We start from the raw sequence: 25426 nt of genomic DNA on the forward strand, positions 1-25426 counted from the left end.
ATGATCTTAAACAAGCTTCAAGATAATGATATATAAAGGTTCTTGACATCATTACTTTTTTTCTTCATATTTAAGAAAAATACTATTAATCGGTATTTATATCAATATGAGTAATTTTATTATATTAGTCTTATATATGGATAATATTTTATTTACCAATAGTGATCTTGGTTTATTATACTAAATTAAAAAATTTGTCACAAAGAATTTTAAGATGGTTGATATGAATGAGACATCTTATTATTATTGAATTATTTAAGGATATATCTCAATGATTATTAAGACTATCTCAGAAAAGAATATATTAACCAAGTCTTAAAAGGATTTAATATACAGCTTAGTTCAATAAATATAAAATTTTAGTCAAAAGTAAATGCTTTAAAATGATTTAAAAAGAATCAAAGAAAGAAAGTATTTTTTATATATACACAGTTAGAAGTCTATGTTCAAGCTTATCGGAATAGAAAACACTAAAGAACTGCAAAGAAAGTAATAAGATATCTAGAAAGGACGAATGATTACGTACTCACATATATGAATTATATCAACTCGAAATGATGATATTTTTTAAATATTGATTTTATAAATTACCTCCATAATAAGAAGTTCATCTTGTGAATAATATCTATATCAATTAGAGAGATAATTTATTATTATATTATTAATAATAAAATTTGATTTTGTAGCATGTTTTGAGCCATTGATTAAACTTTATGACTGTAAAATTTTATCTTAGGCAGTGTGGTCAGACTCAATTACTAAATCACTAAAGATATTTTATGACATTGTAGTAGTTTTCTCCTCTAAGATAAGTATTATTACATCTCTATGCATTATTATATAAAGTACTTAGATGGTCAGAGAAAGGAGTCCAAAAATATCCAATATCAATTAATTACTTGAGTTATATTGTATTGGTTGTTGATTAATTCACTTACAATATAAAGTATTGTATTTTGAAAGAACATGTTCTTATGATTGGGTTTATAAGCAACTCATAAAGGATATAATGATATATGTTTTAGTGGACACTATAATTGATATTCGTACTTACATACTTAAAATTATTTGTTTCTAGTATCTTATTCATAATTATGTATATATATATATATATATATATATATATATATATATATATATATATATATATATATATTATGGTTGAATGTGATGATATGATTGTAGACAAATTATAAGAATCATTTTGGACTGTATTAGGAAAGAGTAATAGTGTTGTGATACATAGAAAGAAATATGACAATGATGATATACAACCGTTATGACTCATATTATTAGTCAGACTTAATATAGTATTATTGTATTTATTAGACTTATTGGTCTATTTTTAAAATTTACGCGTGTAGATAGTTTTTTAAAATTTTAAAATCTCATTGGGTAAAATTATTTTCAAATAAATTTTATTTATTTATTTTTTATTTTAAGTCTTCATGTACTTTATTAATTAATGGGTCAAATGAGAGAATATTAGATTATGTAACTCTATATAATTGGATAAGATATATAATAGAATTAATTAGATTACAAATATTGATGAATAGAAAAGAAATTCATATTTAGGATTCCTTAGGAGATTCTCTTGGTGGGAGAAACTCTCCTAATAACTTATTCTAGATCCTCTATTCTCACTTATAAATAGACAATACCTCTAAAGGAAGCAGGATATAGTTGAGAGATTACAGTTTTTCTCTCAACCCTCATGAGAGATAAGAAGGAAAGTCTAATTCTCCTTATAGATTGACAACATATTTTGAATATAAAGACCGTATCTTTACATATTACACAGAGATCATTTTCAGATACATATCATAAAAACCAATATAATATTATTTGATTTTAATCCTAGCATAAATTTTTTTTTTGCATTACATATAACAGTTTTTTGATCGTAGATTCTCCATGGCTCATTGAACAGAGGATGATATACATGATCAACTACATTTAAGTTCAAAGAAATTGTGGAGCAGTCAGGATTCATGACTCTCCTGTTACTGATAGAAAGGAAAGCAGACCAAATATTAAGAAAAGTACGCCGCTGGAGAGTGCAACCTAAGAAATCGGATTAAAGTATGCATCAACTCCAACGATAGTGTTGTGTTTTGTAACTTTCAGGAATAATGGAAAAGAGAGGACAGCTGCTTACCATTTTTTCTGATATCTGGGACGCCAAGCTCTTTCCTCCGAGTACTGCTGCTGTGGTGCAGAATGCTTGTCCGCTGCATCAAAATAAACGAAGCAAATCCACACTGAGCCGTTGGGCTGAATGAATGAAATGAACCCACATATAATGAGAATTGAGGAATGGATGCCATACACGATGCCCCCGAGAACCACACCAAATGGGTTTTCATCAGAGGCCAACCCGATTGTAGCTATCTGAGAAATACAAATGGCTGAATTGAGTAACCATACCCAGTCAATGCGAGGAAAAGATTAATCACATTTAACCACGAGTTACCTGGCTCTTGTCACCCCACTCGCCGAAGAAAGTGATGGAGAATGCCTGGGTTATCAAAGTGGCAGGACGGTTCGCATGACAAAACAATACATTTTTTTTATTAATTAAGTCTTTTAACTAAAACAATTACCTTTAGGAAGACGGGCGAGAAGAACTGAGTTAGAAATGGCCTCTGTTGTTTCTTTAAGTCTTCCCTCACCTGATTATGGCAAAAGCATTTACATTATAATCTCTTCCAGGCAACAGCTTAAAACACTGGAATCTAGTAATAGGGGAAATTGACTGTTGTGTTTATCTGATTTTGCCAATTTCGTAAAATGGAGATGCCTTGGCACTTAGGAATCAAGTAGTCTCGGTAATTTCTCAATGTGTTATGTTCAGAGTTCTTAATTGAGATTAACTTGGAATTCTTGTAAAATCATATTTGATAAATATGAAACAATTACACTAAAACTAACTAATATATTCACACTGTACAAGGACATCTGTCAGCATCAAAATTGCAGAAGAACCTTAGACACCCATTGTATCAAGAAGCCATTAGTTGTACATGGTGGTCACGGATTCATGTTAAGTAATTCGAGATCAGAAAAAATAAAATTCTCCTTAAGGGTTCAGTAAACTCTATGTACTGATGAAATATTGTTAGAATAATTTTTTTTAACTTTTGCAGACAATATTAAATGTATGGAAAAATAACTAGGACTAGAAACGTCTTGAAATAACCGTATGTTTGGCCATAAACAAACTGAAATTGTGCCTACTAAAATATTTGATTGAACGCTGCAATTGCTATTTGAGAAGAACATGGCCAGCAAAGTAGCACAGGCATAGTTCAACAATCGCAAATGAATTGACTTGATTAAAAATTATGTAAATGATAAAATGACAAAGAAGGAAAGAAGAAAGCCAACAGATCTTGGCCAAATCAAAAGGTTTAAAATCTTGGGCACCAAATCTGTACCTATCACCAGCCGGACTAGTACAGGTCCAGTTCATATTGGCATATTGACACATGGTATATTAGTATATGATGCAGTAACTCCCTGGTCATAGCATACGTAATAATATTTTTATTGTATAAGAAACTACTTACACCATGTATTCTTCCAAAGGTAAAAACCCTCTTGTCATAGTTAAACTAGATCTTGAAAAAGGGTTTGATAGATTATCTTGGACTGCAATTTTAAAAACTATATCCTCCATGAATTTTCCTCTAAATTTTTAGATTAGATTCAAGCTTGCATTTCTTTACTGAGCTTATTTGTCTTATTAATGGTGAAATCTCTTCATCTTTTTCTGGCCACTGTGGGGTTCGACAAGGTGACCCCTTGTCACCCTATCTATATATTCTTGCTCAAATTTTTACAAATATGATAAATCAAGCAACAAGAACAATACAACTTACCCCCTTTCTCTTGGGCCTAAATACAAAATTAGTCATCTTATGCTTGCAGATGACTTATTACTATGCTTTAGGACTAATGCAAAATCTTGTTTAACAATTACGAAAATCTTTAGAGATTACGAACGCATTACTAATCAACGTATTAATTTCTCTGAATCAGAAATATTCTTTTCTAAGTCAGCTTCTAGATCTTCCATAAATCATCAGGTTTGCTCAACATTGGGTTTCAAACATGGTTTTTTCCCTTTTAAATATTTAGGTGGCAAAATTGTCCCTTGAAGGGTCACCTCATCAATTCACAAAGAAATGCTCAGTTAGATTAGGGCAAAACTTGGTAATTGGTATTGTTACCACCTTTCTCAAGCTAACAGAATTATATTAATTAAATAAGTCCTAAACTCAATTCCCATTCACACTTTAAGTGTTACCTAGATGCATGATACTTTGTTTAAAAAAATAAAACCTTGATAAAAAAATTTCCTTTGGAAAAACTCATCTCAATCTAAAGGTCTACATCTCATAAATAGGAACACAATAACCTCCGGTAAAGAGGAAGGTGGCCTTAACCTTCATGATATTAATTATTTCAAATATACTTTACATCACAATTTTTAATTTTGAGCAGTACATACCGGTTCGACAACATAACGATATACGGAGCGCACGCAACCAGGCAGAACGCTTAATATCGTGCAATATCAGATGATACGAGGGTATATCGGACGGTAATGGTCAAAATTTCGACCATTACCGCTTGACACAGCTCGATAATGGTCGATTTTGATCGTTACTACTCGGCACAGCTCAGTAACGATCGATTTTTGCTGTTACCGATTTGTAACAGTGCTCCAACGGTCATTTCTCATGGGTTTTAAACTCATTTCTCCCCTATTTCATTCCATTTGACTCTCACACTCTCTTAAACTACCTCAAACTCATTTTTTCTTACATTTAAACCTCCTAAATTCTACAAAGCAATGATTTATAAATTGATAATTCAAATAATTTTCTGTATATATTTTAATATTTACAAAAGAGCAATCTATAACGAACCAAAATACGAACCTTATACAAAGCTATTCCTCAAAGTCTGAAAAAGATATGTGTTATTATTCTTACCTAATTTATATTGATTTTTCTAAACTTATACTATTACTATATTTATTTCTAACTTAAAAACCCCTATCCTAACCTTTTTTTTTTTTTTAAGTATTTTGGAGGATTTTACACCTAAATTAGGTGTATTATACTGAGCGAAGCTCGAAACTCCGGTATGATACAAAATTTCAATCCTTGCTTTATATGCCTCCTGTATTAATCGCAATCTAAACCAAGATAATACCCTTTAGAGTAATACCCTACATTCTAAATATGGAACGATTCATCCTTGGAGCATTCCCAAATTTAAAAATATAAGTTGTTGTAGTTGGAAACTCTTCGTTCAAGCAATGTCTGAATCAAAAGAGGGTTTCTCTAAACACAGAGGGAATGGTTATAACACTGAATTTTATAAGGATCCATGGATCCTTCTCAACTGGCTACCTCTTTATATTAATGTTAATCTATTGCCTGCAGATTGTAAGGTTGATGTGCTGATCCAATCTAGTAGCTAAAATACCCAGTTGCTATTGGACATGTGCATGCCTGACTTGGTTTTTGCTATTGAAGCCTTAGATTTTGCTCAGGTCCATTGTGATGATAAATGGATCTGGAAGGCCCATCCTTTTGGAAAACCTGTTTCAAAAGGTGCATATCATTTATTGCATCCATCCAAACTTGAGCGTTGCTAGCACTCCACAAAGGTTCAAATCTTCTGCTGGAAACTACTCCACAAACGTTTACCAACTGCAGACAGACTTATACGTTTTAACCTTACTATTCAATCCAATATCCCCTTTGTCTTACCACCGGTGAATCTATTGATCATCAATTCTACCACTGTTCCTTCACTTCCCAACTTTGGGATCTATGGCAACAAAATTTTGATATCAGTTTTACCCAAACAATTTTCGGATTTGGGAGATTGGTTAAAAGATGGTGAACTTTTGGGATTGGGGAAACTGCTACGAACAGCTATAGTAAACCAGTTTTGGTTTATTTGGAAGATACAAAAAAACCCTCTTTAATAAAAAAGTGCCTTTTATAAAATGGGCCTGGTCAGAAGCTGTATCTCATACTAGCTATTATGCTCGATCTATATTGTCTAAAGGGACTAAAATGAGCAATACTATTATACTTCATTGGTAAAAACCACCTGTAGGCTGGTTCAAACTGAATACTGATGGAGCCTCTCTTTTGCAGGATGGAGGCATTGGATACATTATTAGAGATCATGAAGGAAATTTCTGTGCTGCTGGACAAAATTTCATAGACAACAAATCTGACCTTCAATGTCAAGCTTTAGCAATCAAATTGGGATTACAAACTGCAATCACAAAAAAAATCACTCATTTGCAATTGGAAACAGACTCTTAAGGTTCTTCAAGACCTGCTGATCACCAACAATGATACACCATGGTCTATTTCAAACACTACAGCTGATATCAAGATTCTTCTACAGGAATTTATCACTTTTAATGTGATTCATTGTTATAAGGAATGTAATCAAGCAGCCAATTGGCCTGCTAGAAATGCTAGGATTCAAATCTCTCCTTGTTGTGGGAGGCTTCTTTTCCTACAGAACTTTGCTCCCTTTTGTATAACAATTTGCCCGGATCCTTTACCAGATCTATGTTAACTTAATATATTTATTTTTGTTGAAAAAAAAATATATGCTGCAGTATCAAGAAGGGAGGAGGTGGATAAGGAGAAGAAGAGTAGAGGAGGATGAGAAGAATTAGAGAAGAGGAGAAGAGTCCCAGTAGTACTGGATGATGAGTGGACCAGCAAAGGCAAGCAGAAAGTGAGTGGGTGGCGATGACATGCCCTATACCCAAGGCTCAGGTGTCATGGTTGATCAATTGATCGATCAATATAGAGAGAGAGCGCTCAGGGGTTGCAATTAAGAGAGAGACAATGAGAGAGAAGGCAGGTTTGATATATTTTATAAGTTTTAATTAAAAACTTTGAACCAGATCCAGACAATGGCTAGTTCACGGCCTGGTTCTTCGTCGAACTAGTATCTATCTCCTAACCATGGTTAATGTTAAAAATGATAAAACATAAATGAAAAAGAAGCATGTGCCCATCTATGCTATATTTTTAATTACTTTTCTATCAAGTTTCACATATATCCACAGGAAGAATATGAAAACATAGTCTAGAAAATTAAATGTCTGGTGAACACATAAGATGTGTACACTGTATGCACAAGCCTAAATACCTTAATCCTAGTCATTTTCATTAAATACAAAGAAATTAATATATGACAGCTACACATGAAGGCACCAGCAACACATCTTTATCAATTCTGAAGCATTAGTTATTTGATTTTGAGTCATGAACTTTTAGATGTATATTTTCAGTAAGCTGAACAGATAAATGAAGAACTGTCTTGAAAGTTAGATGTTTAAGACTCAAGAAATCAACATATAGACAAATATGCAGACGTCAAATTAGATGTCAAATTACCTTAGAATCTCCCTTGTTGCTTCCAGTTTCAGCCTTCCAATCAGCGTTCTAAATGGATGAAGAAACTTAGAAAAAGATTTATCCATGATAATAGATAAAAGAGCAAATACTTTATATTATTTCAACTGACCAATTTAGCTTCTACTTCTTTCAATTCTTCAGCCTCCCTAAAGGAAAACGGCAATGGTTTTCGTACTATTCAGAAACCTGATATGAATTATAAAGCAAGAAAGATAACCGTTTGAGGATAAGGTAGAAAGATAACCATACCCTTCTTCTGTAAATCCTTCCCACAATGACCAAAGCCCAAATCCAAAGAATAACACAGTTGTTAAATGGTGCGACCATCTACGAGAAATCTGTTCAAGTGCAACCCCATTCTTAGCATGTATGAGAAAAAGATAAGAGACAGAAGCATGATCTGGTGACTTTCTATTATAAAATAATGAACAACTATGCAAATATGAAAATATGGAAAATATTTAATAAAATTGACAAAAGCAGAACTTCCTAATTCCTATTCAGCAAGTCTTGGAAACCAGCACAGATAGCCTAATTGATCCTTGAGGTAATGAGTACAATGACACAAAATATGAAGCAACATATGTTACAATTTCATTTTATCATTCATTTCTGAGAAAACCAGATTATTGCTACCAAAAATGTATCAACTTGGACAGAGTCAAAGACTATGTTAAGAATGAGCTTCTTCTAGTTATTTCAGGAATATCAAGTTCTATAATTACTTTAATATATGGCAAGCACCTTAGTCAAATATATGAATCTCTACAGAAGATAAAAACTGATAATTATCTGTCATGAATTTTATGACAGCAGTTACCCACACAAAACCAGAGTGCACTATGATTCAAACCAAGCTTCAGCAGTAACTTTTTAGAATTATTACATAGCACCTAGTATTACCAAAAAAAAATGATTTTCAGAAAACCAATAGATCATGCTAAAATCCCTGTTCCCCTCAGAAGTCTCAATTTCTTGTAACTTAGGTACTACTGTCAAACATCAACAACTAGAATTGAATGATTGGCTACAATGCAGTAGTCAGTAGCAAATCATCTTCATGGTTTTTATATAATAATTAATCATTAGATGCATGGCATTGAATGTTATTTTGGCACTATGTACATCTATGAAATAATAAATCACTGTGAGTACTCATTGATTCAAAGGAGCAGTATAGTGATTTAACTAAAATTGAGAAAAGGAGATTGAAATGAACTCAGATTCATCAGACAGTAGTATCTGTTAAACATGAAATGTAACAATATAGAAATATTGATTCCTCTCAAGGAAGTTATTTTTATCAAATCCAAGATAAATCTGAACCTTGCCATCTTTTTCTTGTGTCTATTTTTCTTGCTTAGAGCTTGTTTAAGACTTATTTCATGCTTAGATTACACCCTACTCCATATCATTGTAGTTAAAGTTTCTAAACTGAAAAATGCTATAGATTGGCTACTCTGTATCATTGTAGTCCAACAAAGTAGCATGCTCATCAACTTGAAACACCATTATTATAAGCAATACATCCACTATGACTGCATCAATCATGATGGAAGAATAACAAGGAAAAAGTAGTAGATGACCGATGGATCTCATGATGTGACCAGATGCACTAAGGTCTCTTGAGAAAACAGATAAATGAACTTGATAGGCAGGCATTTAAGCAACCATTTTTTGAATTCCTTGAACCCATCATGTTAGTCAGGACTTCCAATATGAGGATAATAAGTGATAATTAAGTTGGTGGTACTTTTGAGATAATTAAGAGTGCCAATATGAGACGATCAGCACCATTTTAGCCCTTAATAGAGTGCATTAGGGACTTTTCTAGATTATTTGGCTGGAGACCAACATCAGATATCAATGATATAACATTTGACCTCATGACATCCCCCATTAGAATGTCAAATAGACCACGACAAATGATTTCTATAAACAAAAGAAGAAAAGGGATTTTGGTAAGACAAGTGCGACGTGGTTAAATTTTGACCATATCACTCCCAATATGGCTTGGGACAGTTCATGGTTTCCACTCAAAAGTGTGGTTTTAGATTGTAATTTTCTATTTAATATGAGAATACATGAAGGTATCCTGATGAGGAGATCGAAAAAATCTTCACTTGGATAAAGTCCTTTAAGGAATGGGACCTTTATATTGTAATCCTTGTATGTGATAACTGATCAGTACCCATCAGGATGAGCATTATCAATTTCTTGGTACATTGCAACATGAGATTCATCAAAATATATAAGGTTTTAGGATGGTTAAAACTGACTAAGAAAGAATTTCAGACTATTGTGAGATTTTCAATATTTTTAGGGTCAATGGTTTATGGTTATGACATACAAGGGATTTGGACTGCATTTCTGGGCTTGTAAACCTGAAAAATAAAGAAAACAGAAAATAAAGATTACTTGGAATCATACTGATGCATCAGAGTCACACCTATGATTAGAAGGATCACAACAGTGTCTCGTGCATAACAACACATCACACACAAAAAAGAAAGAGATGAGAAATATCTTACATTAAATTGCCATAAAATCAAATACATCCAATTGCTGTAAAATCAAATACATCCAACTCACTAGAGAACCAGTAGCAATTTCCACAAAACTAGCAAAACCCAAGGATCTATCTCACTGGTGAGTTGCTACAGTACATGTAATGAATGTCTCAACATAACTATCACACAATGAATGGAATACAAATCAAAAAGCAGAAGTTTAAAATTGCAGAAGTAATGATTCTTATATCTTGAACAGCTTACCAGATTTGGGGCAGCCCAACCAAGAGATGCAGAGAGAATAGTCATGACCTATAGTGTCGCCCAGAATGTATGTAAAGGCATACATAGTTACAGCTTGATAAAGGTAAAGATTAAGGCAAGGAACTCACAATTAAGGCTGTTAAACAACCTGATAAAACAAGCTTCCGAGGATGACGCATTGCCAAGATCTTAAATAGAAAATATACAGTGTTAATTAAATCATTGTTCAGCCTTCAGACTGTTACAGAATAACAGAATCCATCTTCCCGAACTTAAGAATATAAGCATCATATAAGTCTCAGGTGATAATGATTGAAACAAGGCAAAACATTCAAGAGTTGCACTATAAACAGGCAGTTCAGCCATCCGGTAAAAGACGAAAAAATATCAGAAAATTTTAAAATAGATAAAAATAATGCCCCCGGGTATTGAGAAGAGATTCTTATGTCAAACTGTGCTCTATGGACTTATTATTGGTCAGACTCTATGGACTTTGATAAATGTGATTCAGTAGATGAAATATAAAGCAACTCCACGATCTTGCTTAAAGTATATCCAATCAAAGAATTACAATGACAGAAACAGCAAGGTAGCAGAGTGTGTGCAACCAATGGATTGGACAGGGGCTTCGGCCAAGGCAGATCTTTAGTTAAATTCCTAAAGATGTTGTAGGATAGAGAAAGAGAATAGAAACAAGAACTATTGTCCTATCTTGGATAATATTAATATAGTCCCACACCATATCAATCAACACCTGATCGGAGCAAAAGATCTTTACTAATATCTGAACAACTGACTTCAACTTCTTACTAAAGCCAGGAGTTGACTTTCCCGTATGAGCATTTGGTAGATGTATCAGCCCGTGAAATAGTCAAAGAATCCCAGACCAAATTGGTCAACAAAAAACCAGGAGAACTTAGGGTGATTTTAGACTTAACGCATGCATTTAAAGCCCAAGACTCCAAGAACAATAGCTCGAACAATGATATCGAGTTCCAACTTCGATTCAATCATATCGCATTCAAGTTGCAGTACCAAATCAGAAATTGCAGTCTAAGAATCAAAGAGGCACTAATCCCAGATCTAAGACCAACATAAAAGGAACTCAAGGAATAAAGATTCACCGCGGCTGCGAAGAAGGTCTTGTCCCCGATCTCGGAGAGCACTGTCATGGCCAGCGACTTAGTGAACCCCTGATCGATCGCACAAGAAAAGGTTAAGCAAGCATCATCAACTCTCATCTTCATACATATCAGGAAGCGCGTACCTCGATGAGAGACAACCCCATTTCCTTCGCCAGTGTCTTCGGAGCTTTGCTCGATTCGATTGGAAGACGAGAATTGATAATATATATATATATATATATAGGAAGGGCGAATCGCGGCCAACGCAGCCGAAACTTGCCGAGCGGATGGTGTTCACGAATCGGCTCGGTGGTTGGGTCGTTTTTGCTGGCCCTTAAAAAATGAAAAAAGTAACAAAGTCCTTTTTTTAACTACGCCTCGACGCCTACACCATGGGATCCACGTGGGCAGCGTTGACTCACAGATCGCCACGCAGGGGTGTAAGCAACCTGCGGGTAGAACTAAAAGGTGCAGCTAAAATTAGCGAAGAAGTGGGAAATGATTTGTCGTATCAACGTGATGTTATATTCCTCGAGTGTTGTCTCGGCTGTTTTGTCCTCCAATCGGTATAGACCACGTTGCACCTCATTCAAAATACTCCTTTACCCATTCATCGTCTACTCTATGACTACCTGCGATTTTATTGGCCTCTGAGTGGTCCCACAAGTGGTTCACCGATGAGCCTCACTCATGCCTCCGATCACGCCTTTACCTGCGACTTTTTGCACGCACCAACGTCGAGCAATTTTAATTTTTGAGAGTTGTTTCCAATTCAAGAGTTCTTTTCCAAGTATTTACCTCGCACGAAAAAGTTACAATAGGAGTTTTGAAGAAAATGTTCCACGTAAATGGTTAATTACGTACTTATTCATTAGCCGAATTTATTTGCAAAAGTTTCCTAAAAATATATATAATATGTATATATAAAAATATGATAATTTTTTTAAGACATGTGATGGAAGCTGAACAGTAAAGTGATCGAGGATTCCAATTCTATTATAAATATTTACTATGCATAGTTATAATATTTACATGTGCAAGGAGTATAGTAGAAAGAGTGATTTGCTAGGAAATATTCACATTTTAGGTATTTTTCAATCGAGACATATATTTTCTTTTTTTTTCTCAAACAGTTTTCCTAATTTAAAAATATATATATTATTTCTTTAAAAAAATTTCATCTATTATAATGTTTTGGCTTGTTACCATGTTTTTTATATGTCATAGTATTTTGGACACCACAACAAAAAAATACTATAAAACTTACTTAAAAACATTATAAATAAGTCAGAAAGAATTAAAAGATATAAAAAAATTACTTCATATATTATACTATAATTTAAATATATATATTTATAATAATTTATGAATAATATCACTGAAATAAAAAATTATCTTATTATAGTATTTTGGCTATCATGATAAAAAATGTAAAATTAACTTCAAAATAGCGTAAATGATTCAAATGAACTCCTAATCTCATCCTAACTTATTATAAATTTAAAAGTATAAAATCATAATGATCTACGAGCAATAACAACCAAAAAGACTTGATATAAAATTACTTATAGTGTTTTTTAATAGATATTTTTAGCACATCGATAAAAATACTATAAATTAAAAAATAATATAAATAAGTCAAATGAAAATATAGTTTAAAACTGAATAAAAAAGGGTAAAATTTTGACGGAATAATTTTTTGGGAGATATTTCATATTTTTTAATTAAGAATACTATTTAAAAAATAAAAGGATATGAATTGAAATGTATAAAAATATATGAGTATTTACTTTAAAAATCATCCAATTAAAAAAATAAGTGGAGCCTCATGTGGAAAAAATCAAATCAAAAATCAATATTCAAAGGAAAGGGCAACTTTTGAAGCCAGTTTACGGTGACCATGGATTTTTAGATGAATGGATGTGCTCCCCTCGAGCTTGAACGGCAAGGTCCATTTGCATTTTATCGTGTTATATTACAGTCATGCTACATGCCACGTGTCCTATCAGATGAGACGAGTCACGTGTCGCTGAGTCCACTCGCTTGCGACGAGTGGGAGGGACAAGTCCACGCTTTCGCCGTTGATCTCACTAGAAAAAATACGTCTTTTTCCTATATTTTTAAATGTTTAATTACTTATATGACTTCAAGTAGAATAATGGCGAGCGTTGAGCTTTCTCTATCTAATATCTCGTGCGCGACAAAATGTCACGTATCGCACAAAATTCTCGAGTGCAGTACATATAATTGTAATATACATTTATCTTCTTTCACCAAATATGTAACGAAAATAACCTTAATTGCTAGAAAAAAATTATATGTATATATATTCGATTTTCTTGCCTATATATACATATAACTTTTATATTTTTAAAATATTAGTTAATTGTTTGGGGTGATAATAAGTATTATGGATGAAATTTTGAAAGAAGTATTTTTTTGAAATAAGTTTGAAATTTTTCTAGATAATGTCTCGTCTTTAAAATAATTTCATAGAGTATTTTTTTAAAATAACTATTTAGTCTTTGTCTGTAATTGTCCTAAGTTTCCCTATGTTTGACCCATCTAATGATGAAGGCGTAAATAAATTAAAAATAAAAGTGTAGCCTCCTTAACCAATGATAAAGATTGGTAGCTTGCCTTCCTCTTTTCCTCGCTAGTGATCAACAATAAGGGCACGTCTGCTCCTTCCTCATGAATAATTGATGGTGAGAAGATGGTGCAAGGAGACTACATGACCTTTCTATAATTAGTGACATATGGATGAGGGTAGACAACACTCCAATTTTTTTTTTTACCCATGGCCAACAATGAGGGGTATTGCGTGTGATGATGATGGTTATAAAGGCTGCACCTCTATAGTTCAACGAAGAGATCCACTCAAAATAGGGGTGGTTGTGGATTAGATGAGGCAAGATTAAAATAATCTTTTCACATTAATTAGAGTGTTGTGTGAGGATTTTTTTAAAGGTGAGATATTCTAAAACAAATTCACAACGACATAGCTCTTTTTTTTTTTTTTTAATTCACCCTATTATTTAAGATTATTTAGCTGTAATATGTGTACTAAAAAGGCTTATTCTTGTTCCAATAATGACAATGTGATGCATGTGATAACGAATCATCAAATTCGTTATGATTTGTTAGTGGAATCGGATTCAGCAGTATTTTCTCTTAATTAAATTCACATAATAATTAGCCTTGACATATTTGACTGAAAAAAAATCTATAAGTGCTTTTTGATCATTTTTATTATATAGATAATCAATTGAATTGCTTCTTTCGCTTGATAGAATGACTATTTTTTAGCAAATACTGTATTATCGGGTTAAGTCATGTCCATATCATGATAACTCATTTTCATGTTGTAATCAATCAAGCTGTCAAACAAAATAAAATATTCTAATCGAAAACTCATATACGTGTAATATATAGTTCATGGTAAGAATTGACGAAATAATAATATGTTGGAATCGATCTTGGTTTGAGTGTAATTTCAATGCAAGCTTGATGTTCGAAAATCTAAGCGGACAGAGTAGTCAATAAAAGCCATTTAATCCAACGCAAAACACCGAGTGCAAGTAGGTCCGACGGGTACAGGTCAGGATATTATCACAGGTCCACTCCCTGTCCACATTTCGGTGGAGAAGAAAGTTTGAAGTCAGTGGTGGAAAAAGGTCCAGTTGTGTTGAGGTGCTTCAGCCAAAAGAGCAACATTTTCCGCATACTCACGGGTCGTTACCCCCTACCAACTCGCCTTCTGATTGGACAAATGGGGCCCACGAGCAATAGACATACGACGAAAGCGCACCCGGTTCAGGTTCGATGCCTTTCGTCACCCGAGCGGGGTGAACTGTGGGTTAATAATTTTCCGGTGCCCAAAGCGAGACTCTCTAGAATTCAATGCAAATTCCACTGCTCCTGCGGAATATGCCGAAAGCTTAACACCAAAAGATTCCTTTTTCTGAATGCGCTCTTGGTGTCATGTGCCCCCCAAATTCCCGTTCGGATGGGGAGCTCCAAACTGGCAGAGGAACGGTCCCTTCCCCATCTCTCCCCAGCCAAATCTCGTCTCTGCCTCAGACCGTGCCGATACTTGTTTGCATTGGTGGATCACGGCCGGTTTCAGTCAAGGTGATCATCGATCATTGTTTTCTCATCTCAGGATCCTGAGACCTTACTTTGAGCACAACTTGTTGCAGGACTCGGAGGAGGAATCAGGGTTTTCATCCTTGAAGAGCTCAAAGCCTGCTTATCGAGATCATCCTCTGGCCGGGTGCTTCTCTCATCTAAAGGTTCTCGCGTTCTATGTTCACCGTGGGTTGCTTGCTCTCTTGCTTCTTTGTCTTCTAATTCTTGGCATTGGCACTGTTTGATTGCAGTCCGCACAAGACAGGCTGCCCTCATGGGTGTCAATGGACCTTCAAATACTTCTGGAATACTAGACGGGATTCATGGGGTGCAGCTGGTAGGAAGGTCAGCATTCGAAGTTGAAAAAGCACTTCACTGTAAGGGCGTCGATCGTTCAACTTGCAGAGGTGTGGATATTGCTGAGACGAGCCAAATATTGCTAATCCGGTGAGTTATATAACAAATACATCGATTAAATCCATATCCAGGTTATCTTGTCCGTATCATTCACCTAGCGAAAACCCTAACTATCGTGTATCGAAGAACAAAAAAGCAACTGACCGATTTATGTGTTGCCAGAAGGATATGGCAGCAGAGGCCTTCGTGCTTGAGGCCAATTCGTTGTACGCTTCACGGTATGTGTAGGATAGAGAGTTTCCCTGATAAACTCACATGTATGATTTATATCTTAAACTCAATGTTTCTCATTTAATTAGGTGATCGGAACATTACAGAATCTGTTGCCAATGTTTTAACTTCGTTGCCTTTTGTTGTTCTTGGATTGCAGGTGCCTAGGTAAGTTTATAAGAGAATAGCTCAACAAAAATATTTGCCGACCTATTTTTTCCTTCTTTCCTACAATATCTGAAAACTTGTAAATTAACTCTGCAGGAAGAACATAAACACTTCACTCTATGCTAATTCATTAATTGGAGTAGGGATTGCTTCAAGTCTATATCATTCCTCAAGAGGAGTACTCCGAAAGTATCTAAGATGGGCTGACTATACAATGATAGCTGCAACTACTCTTGTAAGTAATAGATACTTAACATCATGGTTGAAAATTAATGACTGACTTGTTTCTTTCTATATTGAACCTATTTATAAGGATCTAAATTAACGTGTATGTTCAATAACATGCTTATTGAAGTTAAATAACATGCCACTCAGGAGTTCGATGCTATTTTACAAAAAATTGAGTGGTCAACCCCATGTAGACCTCAAGAGATGATGTGTTGCCTGCGCTCATAATTAGACATGTCAAGTATATCCCAATATACTTAAATATCTGCTTTCTTCTCCTTCCTTCCCTATTTCTTGCCCCTTGGTTCCTCCTTGTGCCCTCTTATTAATCCAACCATCCTCTGACACAAAGCCATTATTCTACTGTAGTGTTTTATCAATTGCTAGGAGATACACATGTAGAACTATACTTTGTCTTCACAAAATGATGAGTATTCTGTGCTGAAAATGTTGTTAATGTTAACCCATCATTCATGTTGTAATGTGGCTTGAATTTTACAGTATCTGATGAATTATTTTCATATTTTCTTGTGATCTGTATTATGTAGAATATCTCAACTACTTGTGATTGGGTTGAGTTCTTGAGGGGTTAAACTGATGCTGTAAGAATTTTATTGTATTGGCTCCATTGATAGGGAAGTTTCTTCTCTGGTCTCTCCCATGGCTGTGGGTCAGAAAGACATTTACCTATTACAGAGATGGTGCGACCATATGATTTGATTCATTTCATTTTTTCGTTTAGTCTAGTCATCCTAAGTATTACGAGAAAGAAAAGGGATGTGGTTCGGGATAGAAAGAACCAAAATTTTGAAATAAGGTCATGCTTGGTGCAGGTGACGTTTGGAGATAGAACAATTCCTTCTGTCTTTGTTAATTCACTTGTTCTTTGGTGTGGCTTTATATCTTTTATAATCTACTTGTTATAACAATTCATATTAAGACAAGATCATGCACTTGTTCTTTTGTTTTAAACTGAAGCAGATGTGAAACACCTGCTGGTTAAGATTTAGAAATGCTTCTGTAAGCATAATCCTGATATACTAGTTAATCCATGGTAAAGTGCATGCCAAAGCTCCAGTTATATTTACAAGTGGCTTTGTGAACATATCACATCTAGTCGTCCTAAGTATTACGAGAAAGAAAAGGGATGTGGTTCGGGATAGAAAGAACCAAAATTTTGAAATAAGGTCATGCTTGGTGCAGGTGACGTTTGGAGATAGAACAATTCCTTCTGTCTTTGTTAATTCACTTGTTCTTTGGTGTGGCTTTATATCTTTTATAATCTACTTGTTATAACAATTCATATTAAGACAAGATCATGCACTTGTTTTTTTGTTTTAAACTGAAGCAGATGTGAAACACCTGCTGGTTAAGATTTAGAAATGCTTCTGTAAGCATAATCCTGATATACTAGTTAATCCATGGTAAAGTGCATGCCAAAGCTCCAGTTATATTTACAAGTGGCTTTGTGAACATATCACATCTTGGATACAAAGATGTCCACTAGGTGTCTACTGATATGGTACTCCTATCTCTTTTGATGTGAGGAAAACATGTGAATTGGCATAACTAAAGGAAAGCATGTGAATTGACAAAACTAAATTTTATGTCAATTTCTGAGATATTCTTTGGTTTATTAGTTTTTGGATTGTGTATGTGCTGTGTTACAGAGACGATTGGACCTAATCCATAACCTGCTTAAGTCATTCAAAGCCATTATCCAGTAAGCTTCAAAAGTTTGGACGTAGGAGCATTTCTAGAGCCTCAAGATAAATGTTTACAACTATTAGATTATTGGGACAGCTGATATCTTGTTTTATAAAAGGACTAGAGATGGAAACTAGCTTCGACGAGTCATAGTCACCAAAAGAATAGGGACCAGTAATCCTATTTTCAGAAGAAAAAAGGCCCATATGAGAGAGAGAACCCAAGAGTCCTACTTTTAGGCTTTGAGCACAAACCAGCCGTCTGTGCAGATGACTTTGGGGCTCCTTTTGGGCCAAGGTTTTGACCCTTAGAAAACTTGTTGTACCAGGAAATCTTAGGAGTCCTCTTTGGTTATTATTTTCAGCGACATTGTGTGATTTGATGGACTACCGTACAATTGTTTAGATTTCTAATTAAAATTGGAGATTTGGGCATATGTAGCCCCTACAAATCAAAACTCTGTAAGGCATGAAGACTCGTTGCATGGATTTTTGTGTTCTTTGTTGCACTGGATTTATTATTAGTTGATAATTACTTCTTTTTGTTTTTTTATCTTTAAAGGGATTTCTACTCAAACTGATTTAATCTGATAGAAGGTAAAATCTTATTTGTTTGGTATCAGAGTAAAATTAACCTACATTGAAAATCACCATAACTTATCTTTTTTGGAAGATGCCTGCACCAAGGGCGCAAAGATTGAGCTCAGAGATCTCTTTAATTTGATTATGATTACTGTATTATGTTATATAAGTTATCTAGGGATTAGTAGTCGTATTGGCAGAACATTCTGGTGGGTTATGAGGAGTAATGAGATTGCCAATAGGGAGAGCTTTTGCCCACATCTTTATTATGATTGTGCTATAACAAGGAATGGCATTTCAGATATCACATTGTATTCATGATATGTGCATGTGCATCAGGTGTGAAATCTACTAGTGAATATACAGTGGTTTTCATATGTGCTAACTGCTATTACTTCAACATGTATGTTTCGTTACCTAATTCATTTATCTGTATATACACATATATATCCTTTTTAGCTTGTGAGTTTTTGCATGTAAATTAAAGAGGGTTTTACCTCATGGTTAGCCCACTTTGTACCTATTTCTTCTTAACTAATGCATGCTCATACATTATACTCAAGATTGCTTATTTTGTGATTTCATATGCTTTTTAGTCTATATACGTAAACAGCTTTTGGTCACTCTAGTGCTTGATTGTTTGTACTTTTTGATACTCTTTTATGCACTTTTCTTCTCTGTCTTGGTGACTTGTGAATTATTTAATTTTGGTAGTGTCTATCACGGTCACTCAGAAATGAGAACCCAAAACTTTTAATGGCGGCATCCACATTGCTTTTGCCAATTCAGCCATTGATGGTTTCAGCTGTTCACACTGGACTAATGGAGGCAAGTAACTAAAAGCTACTGTGATTAGCAACTTTGCATGGCAACTCAAATCTTTGTGTACATGTAAACCATATATTTGCTTTGTGTTGCCAATCTAATTACACATAATTAAGGTTTAAATATCTTTTGCTTGTATTCTTTTATCTTAACATTTCATTATTTGGATTAGATAAGCTCAGTTATAGGTGATGGACCCCCCTTGGAAATCAGCATTTAATTTAGCTATTAGACTAGGAAGTGTTGCTCCATCACATTTTGTATTTTAGATTAGGAAGTCTTGTATACTTTCCTTCATGGTTTAAGATTGTGTTTGCTGCTTGATTTAACCAGCTTGAAGTACAACCACAAAGTACATCTTTCTAATCGCTAATCTTTTAAGGTTTCTGCTTGTCACTTTATAAGTTATCTTGGTCAATTAATTGATACCATTTTGACATGTTTGATCTTGGAATGAGCGGTGGTCATAGGATTCTGCTGAAATTTCATGGACTCTTGTTAACTTTATATTGTGCAGCCAACTATTATACTGGAAAATTTTTGGATGATAATTATGATTAACCATTAAAAATCTGCACCATTGGCTTGTATCTTTCTAAAATATGACTAGCCTTCTAGCTTAGTGGTTGCTGATATTCACATAGTGGATGCAAATTATGGTAATTTTTTTACATATAGAGACCGAATGCTACAGGCTATTTTACAAAGTTGACTAAAATTCTTGTGGTACACAGTTTAAATAGTTGACCCATGTTAGCTTGATATATTGATTGTCTTGTTGCTTACTCTCAGGTAGCATTTGCCAAACAAGCATTGACAAGACCAAATCTGAGGATGGCACACAACCTACACAAAATGTCTTCCCTACTGGGAGCGGCACTTTTCATTGCTGATGATTGCTTTCCTCAAACGCCCTATCTTCATGCAGCTTGGCACCTTGCTGCAGCAGTTGGGGTTGGGACATGTAACAAGCTTCTTGAATGACTTACCGGCATCCTAGCAGCTGTTCTTCTCATTTATTTGATAATCAAGACAATCATGCAAGAGCCAATGACTTTTAATTCGTCGATATGAATTTATGTGACAATGTATCCAAAGTTTCTTTCAAAAGTGGAAAAGAAACTAATTGGCTGCCTCAATCATCTATCAATTGAGTTGGTCTCAGGAACAATTCTTATTTGTTTGATCTTCTCTTGAAAATTCCTCTTGGAATACTACAAAACAATCCTATTATTGGAAACGAAAGCTATATACATTTTTTCTCTTGCTTTTGTTCCAGACTGATTGCATGTGCCGTTGTGGTAAATTCTGTTAATAGAAGAGAGACAATTCTGGAGACCAATTAAATAAAAGGGGTTTTGCGGACATCTTGCATATATCATTATTGCATAACGTGATAGGCTTGGTGAACTCATAAATTTGGATCATGTATTGTCAAAGTTTTATCAGTTAAATTAGCTGACACTTTGAAGATATTATAATATTATATTATTACGAAAAATATCTTTTATAATAATAATCAATAAGGTTCCCACATTATTTTATTTATAGCATAATTGGAAGGCCCTTCATTTATAGGATCTCATAAAATTGATGTGTGATAAAAACAGTGTTGTTGATTCGTCTAATTTCTTCATTAACTTTATTAGATTTCATGTTATTAAGTAATTTATTCGGTTAATTGTTTAATATTTTTATCGTGCGAACCTGACACCACAAGTGTGCTTACAGGACGGACCGGTCCGGTGCGGCCCGAGCCGAGCCGGGCCGGCAGACAAGTCTACAGCCTCTAGTTTACCATGTTACGCTCAGCCTTAGGGTTTTGGCTTTGGCGGCTTTTTGAGGGGGAAGCCTCCGCCGATCGTTCAGCAGCTTTCTTCCATCCCGGCGAAGATCCCTGTGGAATTCCTCGATCCGCTGCGAATGGCCACGCTGAAGGACGTGGTAGCCCGGCGGCCCATTGCCGCCACCATCCGCCTCACGGTGCCAGCCGGCGGCGCCCGCCCCGCCCCGCCCGTCGGCCCCGCCCTCGGGCAGTACCGGCTCAACCTGATGGCCTTCTGCAAGGACTTTAATGCGCGCACCCAGAAGTACAAGCCCGACACCCCCATGGCCGTCACCATCACCGCCTACAAGGACAATACCTTCGAGTTCATTGTCAAGTCTCCCACCGTCGCCTGGTTCCTCAAGAAGGCGGCCGGCGTCGAATCCGGCAGCGGCCGCCCCGGCCACGTAGTCGCCTCTTCCATCACCATCCGACATGTCTACGAGATCGCCAAGATCAAGCAGGCCGACCCCTCTTGCAAGCACCTTTCTGTCGAGGCCATCTGCAAGTCTATCATGGGCACTGCGCGCTCCATGGGCATACAGATCGTCAAAGATCTCTGATCAATACCGCCGCCCTCGTCCGCTGCCATGGTTAGCTTCTCCAAGGTTATCATGCGTTTTCTATTAGGTTTTTGGTTTGCCTAAAGACTGTATGTGCGTTGCCATATCCGTCCAATCTTCTTGATGATAAATTAATGCTTCTTTCTCGATTGGCAGTCTTGTGTTTCCAAGTATCAGCCCTAATGAATTAAGTTTTAATTTCCATAATTCACACACTGTTTTTACTACTACGAAAGTTTTTGTTTGAATTCAGATGCATTTTTATCGTGGAGATGTGAATAGTAAAACAAGTTAAATTCTTCTGCCAGTAAAAGAATTGGTCGAAGAAAAACTGAATTAGACTTAATGATGAACCATTGCAAACAACATGACACAGTCTTAATGATGAACCAGATTGAACTTGGTCTTGGGAATTTGCAGGTTTAGACGCAAACTTATGAGCATCACATGATTTTTCCTGGTATAGTTTACCTCAAAAAATCAAATTGTGAAATATTGAAATCTCTTACAATGTTTCTGAACTCAGACCTTAACTCAGTATTAATCTTATCAAGTATCTGAACTAAGATCAATCTTCAGCAATTTATCAACTAATTTGAAGAATGGCATCCACGAAGTGGTAGCCACTAATTTCTCTGTGATACAATGCAAAACTTTGATATAACTAAAGTTATTGTTTTGGCTGTGTATTCTTCTTTGTGGTGGTATCTTTGAAGACTTGCTACGTCGAACTGTCCATAATAATTAGGTTTTCTAATCACCAAGGAAAATAGGTGGTGGCAAATCATGTCAAACTTGGATTAGGAGCAACATCTTTACATTTTGAGTATTGTCACACTGTGAGCTTTTCCTATCTTTTTGTATTTATTATGCCGTCTATTAACCCTTCATGACATTACGTATATGATTTAGCTAACTGAATTGGGAAAAAGAAGATTATTGTCGGCCATCATGTGCTCCTTATGGAATTCTATGATCTTGTCGCTAGTTTTTTTCTTTTTGTGTCAGTAGGCACAACAATTGATTGGCAACCTTGGCTAGAGAGGGCAGGTTCCTCGTGGATCATCAGAATGTTGTCAGATAATACTCAGCTCATGACAGAGATGATTGGCCAGCTTCAGTTTGAAAGTACACTTCCAGAGAGGTTCCTCACACCCTCTTCCTATTGCCATTTATGAAGTCCAATAATTTGTGCAACGGAGAAGATAACAGGCTATGATATACTTCATTAGGAGAGAAGTAGATTTCTTGCTATTCCAAGAGAGAGCAACTCCATTACACATTGTATTGTCAACCACAAAGCTGGAATGAAGGTGGGGATGGTGGTGAGGAACAAGTCTGTTCCAAGTTCTAGCTAAAATTTGTGTTAGGGCAAGGGAAATTTATGAGCATGGTGCATCCATAAAACAAAAAGACATTGTAGATAACATTGGTGTGAACATCATGTTAGATGCTAACATGTACCATCGATTACTTTCGCTTAGCATTTTGAATTAGTGATCCGGATTCGATGAGTCAATGAGTGAAACTATGTGCATACGCAAATTGCTCGATCTATGGCAGGTACACATCTATTCTTTTCACTTTTTCAATCTTTCTTCCATCTTCATTGCAATTTTCATGGTTCTGACTTGAACGACATGCTGCGTAAGGAAGCTTTGGACACTTGTTTTGGGATTCAAAAAGTCAGCCACCTCATGGGGCAAGAAGAGTTTGAGGAGAATTGCTAACCATGTCGTGAAGCAATTTGACCTTATAGAACAAAACCTAATATTTCGAAGGTGTTGACCATATATGATCGTACTAGATTTACATGTGATTCCAGCTTGGCAGGCTTCCTCCAATATCCAAATATCATTTTGACTATTGGAATCATCAACAGGTGTTAATATGCATATGAACATAAATTTAGTGATGACAAAACATATTCGACTTCTGATAGTTACAATTATTAAATGTGCTGTAACATGTTCGACAACAATATTCTATTTGAATTATATATGATTCATATGAAGAACCTTTTGGTCCTTTTAGATCTTTTAGATGACCAAGGGGTCATCAATTTTGTGAAAGGAACATCCACAAGCTTCTTAGTTGTTTCTATCTACCATCACAAGCATCAAATTTAATGCCCACTGAAGTAATTGATAGTTCTCAAACACATACGTAGGGAGTTCAATTTCATGGCTCATAGTTTAGCTTCCTCCTCTTTTGCTCCATGTGTAGCAGAGTCTTTTGTATCTGACATTTAATTATATAGATATTTCTTTTTATTTCAAGAAAAAAAAACCCATAATAATGAATGTATTTCTCTGATCAGGTTCACATTACGTAAGGACTCACTCTTTTATGGTACATGAACTTAAACTTTTACAAAGTTAATTAGAGCCATTAAATTTTTTCCCCTGCTCTGAAAAAACTCAGAATCTACAGATATCAGTGATCTATATCTGATTCCCGGGGCCAGAATTATACAAAAATTTGATTCTCATTAAGACTTGTACATCAACAATAATTTAGCATGTCACACCATCTTAATGAGATATTAGATTGCTATACTCTATTGCTCAAATATTATATCCCTCATCAAGGAATATTAGCTATTATCATGTCAATGTGACGAAGTTTTGCAAAAGAATTATTTTGCACTAGTAATAAGGGCTATTATATATATAAAAAAAGAACTTGGTGAGTGAAACTAGCTATATATATGCCTTCAAGCTAGGTATCTCCAACCATGAATCCATGCAAAACATTGGTCTCGAGGCCAGTTGAGTGTGTGGGATATGGGTACTAGTTCATCATTATGATTTAGCAATGAGATATGGGCAAATTTGGTTTGTTCATGATATAATCTTGAGGTTTTAATAAGTAAAATTCAGAAAGATAAAATATAATGATATCATTAGGAAAAAGAAAGTGTAACTGGCATTTGGTGCCATTTCAACCAGCTTTAGAGCATATGTCAACTACTCTGATATCAGTAAGCTAAACCATTTATGAACAAGATTGAGATGCATGCTAAAACTGTCATGCTTATATGCCAAGGTGAAGAACTTAGGGCTAACTCTTCTGAACAAACACCATTAAGTATCTAAGATAGGAGTCAATGCAAAGAACATTGGCAAATCAGTTGTTGATTTCAACATTATTTCATTAATAATTTCCCCACAAACAGTAGAAGTAGAAAAAAAAAAAAGGTGACTTTCACTTGACAATGCATTTGTTGCTTCTACTTTCTTTTTTTTCTAAGAATAATGGAGGGCATGATCCTCAATTTAAGGAATTGCTTGGGTCAATTACTTGGTTATCATCTCTTAACCATGAAGATCTTGTAACTTTTCTACATTGTTTGCTGCTAGAATTCAATACCTCCAATTTAATTAGCTACAATGAGA

At 35.0% G+C, this 25426-nt stretch overlaps 3 protein-coding genes across 7 annotated transcripts; 2 read left to right on the plus strand and 1 right to left on the minus strand.

Annotated features, from left to right (window-relative positions):
• Positions 1 to 1732: 1732 nt before the first annotated feature.
• Positions 1733 to 11669, minus strand: LOC135679151 (GDT1-like protein 5). Its single transcript, XM_065192588.1, has 12 exons — positions 11517 to 11669; positions 11374 to 11442; positions 10378 to 10437; positions 10250 to 10297; positions 7725 to 7813; positions 7585 to 7621; positions 7455 to 7502; positions 2607 to 2675; positions 2477 to 2521; positions 2333 to 2394; positions 2162 to 2234; positions 1733 to 2067 (listed from the first exon to the last, which is right to left on the minus strand). The coding sequence occupies exons 1-12, from the start codon at positions 11535 to 11537 to the stop codon at positions 1993 to 1995; spliced, it is 696 nt and encodes a 231-aa protein (XP_065048660.1). The 5' UTR covers positions 11538 to 11669; the 3' UTR covers positions 1733 to 1992.
• Positions 11670 to 15326: 3657 nt separating this feature from the next.
• Positions 15327 to 20902, plus strand: LOC103992199 (uncharacterized). 2 transcript variants are annotated; one of them, XM_065192589.1, is made up of 8 exons: positions 15327 to 15507; positions 15576 to 15668; positions 15756 to 15951; positions 16084 to 16139; positions 16221 to 16299; positions 16396 to 16534; positions 19530 to 19647; positions 20437 to 20902. In XM_065192589.1, exons 1-8 carry the CDS (start codon positions 15342 to 15344, stop codon positions 20622 to 20624), a joined length of 1035 nt encoding a protein of 344 aa, XP_065048661.1. In that variant the 5' UTR covers positions 15327 to 15341; the 3' UTR covers positions 20625 to 20902. The 2 variants fall into 2 exon arrangements, with proteins under 2 accessions (XP_065048661.1, XP_009410087.3); XM_009411812.3 differs by lacking the exon at positions 19530 to 19647 and having other exon boundaries at positions 20433 to 20902.
• Positions 20903 to 21442: 540 nt separating this feature from the next.
• On the plus strand, positions 21443 to 23511 carry LOC135679152 (uncharacterized). Of its 4 annotated transcripts, none has more exons than XM_065192592.1 (2): positions 21443 to 22073; positions 23037 to 23511. In XM_065192592.1, exon 1 carries the CDS (start codon positions 21564 to 21566, stop codon positions 22026 to 22028), a length of 465 nt encoding a protein of 154 aa, XP_065048664.1. In that variant the 5' UTR covers positions 21443 to 21563; the 3' UTR covers positions 22029 to 22073; positions 23037 to 23511. The 4 variants fall into 4 exon arrangements, with proteins under 4 accessions (XP_065048664.1, XP_065048663.1, XP_065048665.1 ...); XM_065192591.1 differs by having other exon boundaries at positions 23040 to 23511; XM_065192593.1 differs by having other exon boundaries at positions 21443 to 22058.
• Positions 23512 to 25426: the final 1915 nt, after the last annotated feature.

The sequence above is a fragment of the Musa acuminata genome, chromosome BXJ1-7, assembly GCF_036884655.1.
Source record: "Musa acuminata AAA Group cultivar baxijiao chromosome BXJ1-7, Cavendish_Baxijiao_AAA, whole genome shotgun sequence".
NCBI lineage: Eukaryota > Viridiplantae > Streptophyta > Magnoliopsida > Zingiberales > Musaceae > Musa > Musa acuminata.